The sequence below is a fragment of the Lagopus muta genome, chromosome 16, assembly GCF_023343835.1.
Source record: "Lagopus muta isolate bLagMut1 chromosome 16, bLagMut1 primary, whole genome shotgun sequence".
Lineage (NCBI taxonomy): Eukaryota > Metazoa > Chordata > Aves > Galliformes > Phasianidae > Lagopus > Lagopus muta.
In genome coordinates, this window is record NC_064448.1 from 9,206,526 (window position 1) to 9,220,855 (window position 14,330).

Sequence of the window (14,330 nt, forward strand, 5' to 3'; positions counted from 1 at the left end):
GCCAGGACATAACAGCACTGTAAGGGCAGTTCACATGGAAACCAGTATCGAAACGATGCATTTTTAAAAACTCAAGTTTATCACAAAAGCATCCAAAAATGTTCTTTGGTTAAAAACAAGCAACAGCATAAATGGCTGGAGAGAATATCAGCAGTCTACAAAGGCAAAATGTGAAGAATAATGTGTGCAATGGGGAACTACCATTCACATTTGTTGCCATGATGTTCTGCTAAGCTAAATTATCTCTGGGAAAAAAAAAAAAAACAAGTGGAGCTTCTACTAAACTGAATCTTTTGGGAAAAGTAATATATAGTAATATATTTTTTTAAATATTTCCACCAATATTTTCCTTCCAAACGCAGAATCTGAACGATTGCCACATTTTGCCAACATCAGTAATTATTCATAGACAGAATTTCAATAATGCTTCATATTGCATAGTGACAGTATTTTCTTGATTGAGATAAAAGAAACAGGAGAGATAAGAGTATTTCAAAATCTTCACTTAATCTTACCTAATATATTCTTCTTTGTTTTCTTCTGTCACGAGAATGTTGCTACCATTTGGCTTCAAATCATGGCTTTTGATTTCACCCAGAATTTCTTTGTCAACTGAGAAAAACATTTCCAAGCCACATTCTTCAATATCATTCTCTCTGCAAGGAAGAAAACGTGATTATAAATAACCAGGTCCAGACTGTGCACGCAGTAGAATTGATGTGTATGAAGAATATAAGGACTTTTCTTAACTGTTTAGAGCTCAAGAATCAAGTTAAGGAAATGTTACACAATAACTGTGGTTCTGTAAGATTCACCCCACTGATGTGCATAAGCAAACTGTGCACTAGGTACAATAGCATCCTTAAATTCATGTGTCACTGGGCTGACAAACTACCCACTGCCTCTAAGCGGAATGCCCATGGAATGCAAAAACCTTTCAATAATGACATTGTTGTGTTTCATTACCTGCTGCCTTGCCAAGTAATAGCAGATAAGAAGAAAAAGACTCAGAATGCTTAATGAATTATCTTCAACTCCAGTATATTTATGGGACTATCTTGTAAACGTATCAAAACATCCTAAGCTCCTAAGTTAACAAAATAATGCATTCCTGAGAAAGAGGAATTTTCTCATTAGAGACTTCGAAGGAAGAAGAACCTTCATGCAACAAACACTGCTGGGATCTCTGTTCTCTCTATATGGTTCAGTAGCCAGAAGAACAGGTGCAACATTGCAATGTCTACGTTGGTAAGTGCTCCTACCCAGCAGCTGTGCCGTACGGCACCAAGCACAGCAATAAAGCACGCAGAAAGCCCATCTGCTGAGGACAGGGGGATGAGCTGGGCTCACGCCTAAGCACTGCTTACTGCAAAGGAAGGCACACCTACCTGGCAACGGCCACGCAGGATGCTCGACACACACTCACAAACTGTTCTCCTGGGGCCCAACGCAACGGCGCAGCCACTCACACTCTGCTCCTCGACGGTCTGCAACACAAAAGTCACAAGCTGGAAATTCAATCCATCCAAGATGCCATCGGGCCTCCGTGCTCACGGCACTCGCACTCATGTCTTCCGATGATCAATCAGGCGTGTGCTTACCGAGTGAGCGCTGCTCACTGCCACTCGACACCAGCAATCTACCCCTAACTGACAAGTATGAACAGGAACCTATGCCTAACACTAAAAGACTACAAGTAACCTATGCCTAACTCTAACATAAGAACAGGAACCTATGCCTAACACTAAAAGACTACGAGTAACCTATGCCTAACTCTAACATACGAACAATAACCTACTCCTAACACTAACCACTAAAATCAACAACAACAACAAGAACTAAACTGTAACTCCTGCAGCATTTAAATGGGAAGAGGAGAACTTGGCTCCCCAGGAGGCTCGGAGGAGGAGCTGATGGAAACTCATGCCACCCAGCTAATGCTGGGGGCGGGGGCCGCGCAGCGGGTAGGGAGCCGAGCGCCTGGACCAGCGGCGGTGGGACGGCGCCGATGCGGGGCCTGGCACGGTGGTGTGGTGCCAGGCCAGCTGTGCCGCAGGCGGATCCACCTCCATGGGCTCATCTGGAGGTGGATCCACCTCCATGGGCTCATCCAGAGGTGGATCCACCTCCATGGGCTCTTCCGGAGGTGGATCCACCTCCATGGGCTCCACGGAGGTGGTCACAGCGCTGGTCCAGGCGCGACGGAAACGGAATCGCTGCCCCCTCCTCCGCTTGATCTTAAGGGCGGCCCCCCTCCTCCTCTTTGCTTCTGGGAAGCCAAGCTCCCTCTTCCCATTTAAAAGAGGGCAAGCATCGCCCCTCGCTCTCTTCGCTCCAGCCATGGCTGTCAGAGCTCTCAGAGCGAGTGCGTTGGCCGGGGCAGCGGTGACCAAGGTGACGGCTGTGATGCGGCGAAGGTTCTAAAATGGCAGCCGCACTGCTGGCAATGGCGTTCCACATAGCATGAGGAGGGGGCTGCAGGACAGGGCACCGGACGCCAGCTAGAAGGCGCTCCCTGTGCCCAGCGGGCAGCCCTTCTCTCCGGAAAGCAAGAGGCCACACAGGAGCCGGCCCCGAGAAAAGGGCCCTCGGCCTCCTTCATCCTCTCACTCCTGCAACGTGGGAATCCCCTTCTGGGGCTGGGCCACGCAGCACACAACACTCAGGGCACGCTCAGGGATCTCCTGAGGTCAGCGCAAACAATGTTGCGCTCCAGAGTGGACCTGACGGCGCCTGCCTGTGGGGAGAAAGAAGCTCCAGCTTCCATTTCTTCTTAAATCTAGGGTTTTTCCCCTTAAATATGGATTTTTCTGCTAGTATTCCCTCTTTTTCCCCTTCAATCTCGGGTTTTTACCATTATATATGGCTTTTTCTGCTAGAAATCCCTGTTTATCTTATTAAATCTCGGGTTTTTCCCCTTAAATATGGCTTTTTCTGCTAGAAATCCTTATTGCTTCCCTTAAATCTGGGGTTTTCTCCCAGAACTCCCTGTTTTTCCCCTTAAATCTGGGGTTTTTCCCCTTAAAGCTGGGGTTTGCTCCCAGAAATCCCTGTTTTTCCATTAAATCTGTGTTTTTTCCCCATGAAATACGGCTTTTTCTCCTAGAAATCACTGTTTTTCCTTTAAATCTGGCTTGTTTCCCATAAATATGGCTTTTTGTGCCAGAAATCCCTGTTTTTCCCCTTTAGTATCAGAGGACCAGCTCAGAGAAGCGTTTGCATGGGACGGATGGGCCGCAACTGGATCCAATCCTGCCTTTGAATTGGGACGCTGGACACAGCCTCACTGTGCGCCCAAAGACTACAAACAGCGCCACCAAAGCGGGCAGAGACGCCACGCGCTCCTGACTGCTCGCCGCTTTCACATCTCCCTCGCCCGCCCGCCCTCCCTCCCACCAATCTCTCAGGGCAGCCCTTCCCAAGCAACAAACAGAATCACACACAACTTCAGCCCGCACTCGTCCCGCTCACTGACATCCGGAGCCAGGGACAAACCTTCAGCCGTGCCCGCTCCTCCCCCACTCAAACAGGGCACCAGGCGCGTGGATCCACTCCTCGTCCAGCTTTGCTCGGCACAAATTCCAGCGGGGAGTCCTCATTCACACACCTGAAACACCAACGCACAACAACGCATCAGAAAAGGCAATCAGAAAAGGAATCGGCCTCCAGCCAGGCTTTTCCGGCCGGCCCGCCGGCCGGCCGACGCCACAGCCACACGACCCCGTCGCCATCCTTGCCGCACCATCAGGCCCCGCCATCCACAGCCTCCTGCCGGCGCACTCCGGGCCGAAAGCAAAACTCCACCGAGCGAGGCCAAAAGCCAAACTCGCCATCCGGACGGAGCCCCGCGCTTCCCCGCCGCCATCTCCAAGGACCGCCGCCACGCAAACGACGCTCAGCGAGAGCGAGCGAGACGCCGGCTTCCCCGCCACGGCCAAACGAAGAGCGACGGCATCGGATCGCAGCGCGACGGCTCCCACCGCGCGACGGAGCGCGGCGCTGCCGCCGCCCGGGAGCCGCCCCGTTCGCCCCGGGCTGCGCTCCGGCACCCGCAGCTCTTGCGAGGCCGCGCGGCCCGCAAAGCCGCGAGCCGGGACCCGCCTCTGGCTGCCGGCGGCGCCTCGAGCTCCTCTCCCGACAGCCCCTCGATGCCCCCGCGCCGAGGCCCGACCCGCTTCCCGGCACGGATCCGCTCACCGCTCACCGCTCACCGCTCACCGCTCACCGCTCACCGCTCACCGCTCACCGCTCACCGCTCACCGCTCACCGCTCACCGCTCACCGCTCACCGCTCACCGCTCACCGCTCACCGCTCACCGCTCACCGCTCACCGCTCACCGCTCACCGCTCACCGCTCACCGCTCACCGCTCACCGCTCCCGCGCCGCGCTGCCCCGGAAGTGCTCTCCGCCGGCAGGAAGCACTTCCGTCCCGGGCCCTAGCAACCGCCTGCGGCGTCACGTTGCTGAGGGCGGCCTGCGGGCGGCCGGGGCCTGAGGGTGGAGTGGGGCGGCGGCCGGATTCCTCTCGGACGGCGCCGGAGCCGTGCGACTTTTCTCCTCCTCCTTCTCTCCTTCTCCTTCCTCCCCTTTTTCCTTTCCCTTCTCTCTCTTCTCTTTCCTTTTCCTTGCTTTTCCTTTCTATTCCTTTCTTCTCTTGGCTTTTCCTTTCCTTTTCTCTTCCTTCTCTTCCCCTTCACAGTTCCCTTTTCCTTCCCTTCCTTCCTTCCTTCCCCTCCCTTGCCCTCTCCTCCCCTCCTTTCCCTTTCTCTCCACGCTCTTTATCCAGCTCTGAAATGGAGTTGCATCAAGATCATCTACGCAGGCAATAAATAACTTGTGCTGCATTTCATTGTTTTGTGCTCTTACCAGACTCAGATTTGGTTTGCCCTTCACTCAAGAATCACAGAATGGCCAGGGTTGGAAGGGACCTCAAGGATCATGAAGCTCCAGCCCCCTGCCACACGCAGGGCCACCAACCTCCCCATTTCACAGCAGCCCAGGCTGCCCAGGGCCCCATCCAACCCGGCTTTGAACACCTCCAGGGACGGACGGGGCATCCACAGCCTCTCTGGGCAGCTGTTCCAGCACCTCACCACTCTCATAGGAAAGAATTTCCCCCTGACATCCAACCTCAATCTTCCCTCCCTCAACTTCAAACCATTTCCCCTTGTCCTGCTGTTATCAACCCTTTCAAAGATTCCCCTCCTGTTTCTAAGTTCCCTTTAGGTACTGAAGGCTGCAATGAGATCACCCAATAGCCTTCTTTTCTCCAGGCTGAACAAGCCCAGCTCCCTCAGCCTGTCTTTGTAGGGAGCTGCTCCAGTCCCCTGCTCATCTCTGTGGCTCTCCTCTCTGTCTTTCTCGGACTGGGGCTCCACACCTGGACGCAGCACTGCAGATGGGGCCTCACAAGAGCAGAGGGGAGGGGGACGATCACCTCCCTGTCCCTGCTGGCCACCCCCTTTCTTCTGGCCCTTTCCTGAGCCCCAAGTATCAGGAGTGCCCGGCTGCTTTTGCTGCAGAGCCTTATTATCCAAGTGCACAAAGACCTGGGGGAAAACCTCAGCAGCTACGTTTGTACAGAGGGAAGATTTCATGCCAACACACAGCCTGGCTTTCCCTGCTCTGCGCTGCCGGCGTCCCCCGCAGCCCCTGTGCTGTGACAAACAGCAGTGGGCTCGGGCCCAACGCCCACTCACGTCCCCATGAGGCAAAATCTGAAAACGTGCCATCCCAGCCCACTTCCAAGCCCCAGGAGCAGCTAAATCATTCATTTCTACGCTGCTGCTTCGTAACACAGAAGGAACAACAACAGGACTACCATCTCTTTAAGTCCTTTTATAAAAGTATTTGACTTACTGAGATACTGTTACAGTTACCTGAGTATTTGAAATTACAATACAAGGAAATTTCGACAATGAATTTCAGTACAGTATTTTACAATCCAGTGCTGCTGATCCCATTTATGTCCTAGTTCACTAGAGCATATATACACAGACAATGATTCTTGAAGAAAATTAAAAAGACACCCGCAAGAAAGGGGGCTGGAGATACCAATAGAACAAAGAGTTGAAATCACAAATTCAGTGCAGCATGTAGTGATAACGCAAACAAGAAAAATTAAACAGGTTTTTTTGTTCAGAGTTCTTTTTCTGGAACACAAACAAATGCATTAAAATACAAGCTTCAGTGCTAGATCAGATGAAGACACGGCGCATTTACTGCGCAGTTTCATACACAAACGCTTCCTGAGCTACTGGAGCAATAAGGCTTTGTTACTTTAGATCAGCAGCTCAGCATTCCGTTCATTTTTTCATGTCATTCTCATAAGGCAAAATTCTAAACAGAAGTTATTTTAATGCTTGAAAATTAGGATTAATTGGCAGCAACATATGAGCACGCATTTGTTACGCAGTATCAATTCACACAGCTCAGGCTGCTCAAGCAGTGGTGGGAGGAGCAGTGGGAGACAAATTCATTCACCTCTGCTGGAACGTGTTAACGTGGATAAAACCTCAGGATAACATCCATTGACTTACACACTAGTGTTGTTAAATAAATCCAAGTCAAGTCTACTTTACAATGAAGTGTGCAACAAGCAGAAGAAGTGAAGAAGAACATCGTGTGGAGTTCACATTCTTCAAGGTGCAAATCACAGCTATTCCTGTCCAAATCCTTCTGTTTCTTCAATTGCAAATAACAGCTTCTCCTTCAACTGCTCGTAATTCTTATAGGGTGGAAGGTCTAGGCGATTGAAACTGAAAACAAAGGAAAACCTGAATTATTGTGGAATTATTTAAACCACCAAAAAGCCATTAGGAACACAGGCATATCAACTTTCCTGTTCAGAGGGATAACTGGATTTATACCCTCTAACACAGCTGTACCTTCATGTGCATTTATCTGTGAAAGTAGAGTTAAAGCACAAGCACTCTAACAATAATTTCCCAGAAATGGTGATGCACTGAGTAAGAAGCCTCACTTCATCTCTCTTTTGTATTTGAAATTTAAAATTTGAGCTTTTTCACAAAGCACCAGTGTAATTGAGAAACTGAGCAGAAGCTGCAATTTCTCTAGCGAACAGGGAGCACGAGTGTGCCTATTTGTTTTCAGTGCCAAGATAGATCAATCCCAAACTCCTGGGAAAAAAGTGCCACTTACTACATTTTTTCTTGTCAGTAGTGTGCAAATCCATGGCATTCACAATGGAATCAGCTCCACAACAAAACTGTTTTTCAGAAGTTCAACTATTACTCAACAAAGCTTACTGGCATAACCCAGTGTTTTGCTTTCACACAATCTCAGCCACTTTCATATATTACCCACTTTCTGAAATCTCAAAGTAGATTGTCATCAGTAAAAACAGAACCATAACAGAATTTTATCCTATCTACTTACCAGGTGTGACTTCTAGGTAACCAGTTTTCCTTCCCAACTTTCTCAATACAAAATTTTTGGGGTCCATTGCTCCCTGTAAAAAAAATCAAATAATTAAGTCTCAGGTCTAGCTGCCTACCTGTATCAGTAGTAATACACGACAACTGAGTGTGAAAGGCTTGAAGAGAAAGCAAGATTTTAACTGCTTGCAGAGACCAAAGACATCTGCCTTTCCCTACATCTCTCTGAAGAAACCCACGTAGAAAAATGCAGAAATATGAAGTGGTTCTGAAAGAAACTCAATCACTGAATCACACAATTGCTTTGGGACTGGAAGGAATCTCTGGACTTTTCCTGGTCCTTCCACTCTGATCAGGCAGGGATACCCAGAGCAGGCTGTCCTACCAGGACCACGTCCAAACCATCTGTCAAATCACTGATGGAAGGCGTGAACACTCCCCCGTCCCTTTTTCTGTCACAGCTCTGGCAGTACGCAAGACTTAGGAAGAAGAGTCAATATACATTCATAAAAAACATCCTTACATATACAGGTTGGTCCTTATTAAAGAAAGGAATTAATAGAAGTACAAAATGCATTAAAGAGGGCTTGTTACCCATGAGGTCAGCAAATCCTCCCACTGGTAATCTGCATGTTCCAGTAACGAACTGTAGAAGTCTCATTCTCTTTTCGTTATCTATTTCTTTTACAAACTGAAAAATAATAATTAACATTGATGTAAAATTTATTATTTACATTTTCACTTCATCATCACCCCTAGAATAGCTGGATTAGCAGCAATAATTTATATTTACACACTACAAATTTGTTGAGTAATTCTGACTGTTGCTCACTAAGCTGTTGCTGTGCTCTTCTGAGGAAAAAAGCAGTCTACAAACCTGCCAGAACCACAGTATCTGTCTGCTGGTTCTGGTATAATGCCTGTAGATGGTATGCCTCTGCCAGTCGTTTCAATCAATTTCCTGCATTCCACACAGGAGCACCTTGAGGGGAGAAAAAGGATAAAAACATGAAACTACAAGCTACTGCTTTGCTTCTACAGCAGAGTACTGTACTCAAACTCTATTGTACTTCAAAGCACCTACAATCACAGCGTTCTCATTTTGAATTGTAAACTTCACAACTTCCACAGCAAATAATAACAACCACTTTGTTGAATTTGGAGAGAGCACAGAATAGAAAAGCCATTTGTGAAAATGTTTGTATTTAGACATTCAAGCCAGGAATGTATACTTCATCACTGCCTAACCATACAATTCCGTGCAGAAATGATGTTTTGCTTCAGAGTATAATTTTGAGAGACCAAAAGTAGCTAAAACCTGGTCCACGCAGTAATGTGATCATCCACTGATATTGGCTTTTTACCTCCCTTTCTTTCAAATTACTCATTCTTTAAACACAAGCAAAACTCACTGTCAAGGATTTCAAAAGCAATCAGTCAAAAAGTTTATACTGGCAGAATCTCTGCGCTGGAAACGTGTCGGTTGTGAAGAAGAAAGTGAAGAAGAACACACTCACCAAACAGTCACCAAACAGTCACCAAACAGTCACCAAACAGTCACCAAACAGTCACCAAACAGTCACCAAACAGTCACCAAACAGTCACCAAACAGTCACCAAACAGTCACCAAACAGTCACCAAACAGTCACCAAACAGTCACCAAACACTCACCAAACACTCACCAAACACTCACCAAACACTCACCAAACACTCACCAAACACTCACCAAACACTCACCAAACACTCACCAACACGTGAGGCTTCTCTCACACATTCTCCAAACAGAACTGTCAGCCTTCACGAACTCTGTTCTTCAGACACTGACTGAAATTTAAGTACTACGTGTCACAGCCTGGATCTGGCAATAGTCAAAGAATCCTTTACCTCCAGTTCCTTAGCATCGAAATACTGCAGATACTGCTGTGGCAGGATTTCATTGAAGCCTTCAAAAAAAGCTTGTGTCTGTTCCTCAACACCTCGGGAAAGTCTCCATTCTGCTACCAGCCTGTAGAAGATACAGGAGGATAATTTACAATGGGCTATGCCAACCCAAGTTAATCTTTGTTAGTTTATTCTGAAATGAACCGTAAGTGATGTGAAGAAAAGTGACGTAAAGTCTGGGAAGTTCCAGGGATAGAGCACTGTACAACTGCACCTGCAGCCTTCACTCTGTGCCAACAGTTTTGAGTTAAAACCCTATGTTTCCAACCACTGCTATGGAAAGCATTTTAAGCTCAAACAGGAGGCAGCATCTACTCACTGATGATATTAATGAGAGCACAGCAGTCCCTAGGTATTTGGAGAAGGAAAAAAAAGGCAGAGCTAGATTCATCTAATATTGTCCCCAGAAATCTCAGTCATTATCCATGACAAGGTAAAATCTAGGTCAGGTGTACTGGTGAAGATAAGTAGGACTGCTAGCTTACCAAGAAACGACTATGTCCATTTGGAAAGTTCCATATTTGTTTCTGTTAATCATGAAACTTTGCTCTGTGGTAGAAACTCCACTCTCCATTAACAAAAAGGTGAAAAGCAGGCAGGAGACCCGAAGAACCTGAACCCAGGGAGAAGCAGATATTATGCTGAATTCAAGCCTAACCTGTCAGGAGTACTGGAATCTAAAGGAGAGATGAAACTCTGGGGAACGTAACACAGGACCCAGAGTATGGCAGAAGAAAGAGTATTACTTAGGCTGCAATCCGAGCTCTCCCTGGGTTCCTCAAAACTAGAAGAGAATGGTCTTCTGCAGATACTGCTTACTCTCCATCCCAATCAGGATTTTGCACAACTGCAAAATGCCAATATGTTCCTTCTGCAAATGTTACCATTTCTGTGAAATGCTCTTGGACGACTCATGAAAGCAATTCCTACTCTCTCATCTCTCAAACCTTTCCCACAAAAAGCCTTCACACAACAGATCATAAGAAAGAGGAAAATTTTACTGATTCAATTTATCTCATGTCTGCCATGTGTGCAGTGGTTTCTTGTTTGTTTCCTCTTTGTTTTGAGCAGATCCTCTGTGTAAGACGATGCTGAAGTTCACACCTTAAAGCAGAGCTTGTACACTGCTGCTCACTGGGGATCTTTTGAGACAAGGAGGGGATCTTTTGAGACAAGGCACCTCATAGTTTTTCTCCAGACCACCTGAGCTCATGGTTTTCTTCTGGAATCACTCGTAGGCTCCTTTCCTTGCTTTAAAACCTTCTGGTGCTGCTATATCATAATTCCTCATTTACGACAGTACAACACTTCACATTATTCACAATGCTGCCTTGTTACAAATGCCAGGACATAACAGCACTGTAAGGGCAGTTCACATGGAAACCAGTATCGAAACGATGCATTTTTAAAAACTCAAGTTTATCACAAAAGCATCCAAAAATGTTCTTTGGTTAAAAACAAGCAACAGCATAAATGGCTGGAGAGAATATCAGCAGTCTACAAAGGCAAAATGGGAAGAATAATGTGTGCAATGGGGAACTACCATTCACATTTGTTGCCATGATGTTCTGCTAAACTAAATTATCTCTGGGAAAAAAAAAAAAACAAGTGGAGCTTCTACTAAACTGAATCTTTTGGGAAAAGTAATATATAGTAATATATTTTTTTAAATATTTCCACCAATATTTTCCTTCCAAACGCAGAATCTGAACGATTGCCACATTTTGCCAACATCAGTAATTATTCATAGACAGAATTTCAATAATGCTTCATATTGCATAGTGACGGTATTTTCTTGATTGAGATAAAAGAAACAGGAGAGATAAGAGTATTTCAAAATCTTCACTTAATCTTACCTAATATATTCTTCTTTGTTTTCTTCTGTCACGAGAATGTTGCTACCATTTGGCTTCAAATCATGGCTTTTGATTTCACCCAGAATTTCTTTATCAACTGAGAAAAACATTTCCAAGCCACATTCTTCAATATCATTCTCTCTGCAAGGAAGAAAACGTGATTATAAATAACCAGGTCCAGACTGTGCACGCAGTAGAATTGATGTGTATGAAGAATATAAGGACTTTTCTTAACTGTTTAGAGCTCAAGAATCAAGTTAAGGAAATGTTACACAATAACTGTGGTTCTGTAAGATTCACCCCACTGATGTGCATAAGCAAACTGTGCACTAGGTACAATAGCATCCTTAAATTCATGTGTCACTGGGCTGACAAACTACCCACTGCCTCTAAGCGGAATGCCCATGGAATGCAAAAACCTTTCAATAATGACATTGTTGTGTTTCATTACCTGCTGCCTTGCCAAGTAATAGCAGATAAGAAGAAAAAGACTCAGAATGCTTAATGAATTATCTTCAACTCCAGTATATTTATGGGACTATCTTGTAAACGTATCAAAACATCCTAAGCTCCTAAGTTAACAAAATAATGCATTCCTGAGAAAGAGGAATTTTCTCATTAGAGACTTCGAAGTAAGAAGAACCTTCATGCAACAAACACTGCTGGGATCTCTGTTCTCTCTATATGGTTCAGTAGCCAGAAGAACAGGTGCAACATTGCAATGTCTACGTTGGTAAGTGCTCCTACCCAGCAGCTGTGCCGTACGGCACCAAGCACAGCAATAAAGCACGCAGAAAGCCCATCTGCTGAGGACAGGGCGATGAGCTGGGCTCACGCCTAAGCACTGCTTACTGCAAAGGAAGGCACACCTACCTGGCAACGGCCACGCAGGATGCTCGACACACACTCACACACTGTTCTCCTGGGGCCCAACGCAACGGCGCAGCCACTCACACTCTGCTCCTCGACGGTCTGCAACACAAAAGTCACAAGCTGGAAATTCAATCCATCCAAGATGCCATCGGGCCTCCGTGCTCACGGCACTCGCACTCATGTCTTCCGATGATCAATCAGGCGTGTGCTTACCGAGTGAGCGCTGCTCACTGCCACTCGACACCAGCAATCTACCCCTAACTGACAAGTATGAACAGGAACCTATGCCTAACACTAAAAGACTACAAGTAACCTATGCCTAACTCTAACATAAGAACAGGAACCTATGCCTAACACTAAAAGACTACGAGTAACCTATGCCTAACTCTAACATACGAACAATAACCTACTCCTAACACTAACACTAACCACTAAAATCAACAACAACAACAAGAACTAAACTGTAACTCCTGCAGCATTTAAATGGGAAGAGGAGAACTTGGCTCCCCAGGAGGCTCGGAGGAGGAGCTGATGGAAACTCATGCCACCCAGCTAATGCTGGGGGCGGGGGCCGCGCAGCGGGTAGGGAGCCGAGCGCCTGGACCAGCGGCGGTGGGACGGCGCCGATGCGGGGCCTGGCACGGTGGTGTGGTGCCAGGCCAGCTGTGCCGCAGGCGGATCCACCTCCATGGGCTCATCTGGAGGTGGATCCACCTCCATGGGCTCATCCAGAGGTGGATCCACCTCCATGGGCTCTTCCGGAGGTGGATCCACCTCCATGGGCTCCACGGAGGTGGTCACAGCGCTGGTCCAGGCGCGACGGAAACGGAATCGCTGCCCCCTCCTCCGCTTGATCTTAAGGGCGGCCCCCCTCCTCCTCTTTGCTTCTGGGAAGCCAAGCTCCCTCTTCCCATTTAAAAGAGGGCAAGCATCGCCCCTCGCTCTCTTCGCTCCAGCCATGGCTGTCAGAGCTCTCAGAGCGAGTGCGTTGGCCGGGGCAGCGGTGACCAAGGTGACGGCTGTGATGCGGCGAAGGTTCTAAAATGGCAGCCGCACTGCTGGCAATGGCGTTCCACATAGCATGAGGAGGGGGCTGCAGGACAGGGCACCGGACGCCAGCTAGAAGGCGCTCCCTGTGCCCAGCGGGCAGCCCTTCTCTCCGGAAAGCAAGAGGCCACACAGGAGCCGGCCCCGAGAAAAGGGCCCTCGGCCTCCTTCATCCTCTCACTCCTGCAACGTGGGAATCCCCTTCTGGGGCTGGGCCACGCAGCACACAACACTCAGGGCACGCTCAGGGATCTCCTGAGGTCAGCGCAAACAATGTTGCGCTCCAGAGTGGACCTGACGGCGCCTGCCTGCGGGGAGAAAGAAGCTCCAGCTTCCATTTCTTCTTAAATCTAGGGTTTTTCCCCTTAAATATGGATTTTTCTGCTAGTATTCCCTCTTTTTCCCCTTCAATCTCGGGTTTTTACCATTATATATGGCTTTTTCTGCTAGAAATCCCTGTTTATCTTATTAAATCTCGGGTTTTTCCCCTTAAATATGGCTTTTTCTGCTAGAAATCCTTATTGCTTCCCTTAAATCTGGGGTTTTCTCCCAGAACTCCCTGTTTTTCCCCTTAAATCTGGGGTTTTTCCCCTTAAATCTGGGGTTTGCTCCCAGAAATCCCTGTTTTTCCATTAAATCTGTGTTTTTTCCCCATGAAATACGGCTTTTTCTCCTAGAAATCACTGTTTTTCCTTTAAATCTGGCTTGTTTCCCATAAATCTGGCTTTTTGTGCCAGAAATCCCTGTTTTTCCCCTTTAGTATCAGAGGACCAGCTCAGAGAAGCGTTTGCATGGGACGGATGGGCCGCAACTGGATCCAATCCTGCCTTTGAATTGGGACGCTGGACACAGCCTCACTGTGCGCCCAAAGACTACAAACAGCGCCACCAAAGCGGGCAGAGACGCCACGCGCTCCTGACTGCTCGCCGCTTTCACATCTCCCTCGCCCGCCCGCCCTCCCTCCCACCAATCTCTCAGGGCAGCCCTTCCCAAGCAACAAACAGAATCACACACAACTTCAGCCCGCACTCGTCCCGCTCACTGACATCCGGAGCCAGGGACAAACCTTCAGCCGTGCCCGCTCCTCCCCCACTCAAACAGGGCACCAGGCGCGTGGATCCACTCCTCGTCCAGCTTTGCTCGGCACAAATTCCAGCGGGGAGTCCTCATTCACACACCTGAAACACCAACGCACAACAACGCATCAGAAAAGGCA

The 14,330-nt window shown here is 47.7% G+C and overlaps 2 protein-coding genes across 3 annotated transcripts in view; both read right to left on the reverse strand.

The window, feature by feature from the left end:
- The window catches only part of LOC125701471 (protein MANBAL-like), a 181,947-nt gene that overhangs the window by 118,882 nt on the left and 48,735 nt on the right, over nucleotides 1–14,330 (reverse strand). The gene's annotated exons all lie outside the window — the stretch shown is intronic.
- ITCH (itchy E3 ubiquitin protein ligase) overlaps nucleotides 497–14,330 on the reverse strand; it is a 232,467-nt gene continuing 218,633 nt past the window's right edge. The window contains exon 19 of the mRNA XM_048963529.1: nucleotides 497–656. Coding sequence (XP_048819486.1) covers nucleotides 512–656 — 145 coding nt within the window. The 3' untranslated portion in view covers nucleotides 497–511. The remainder of the gene's footprint in view (nucleotides 657–14,330) is intronic.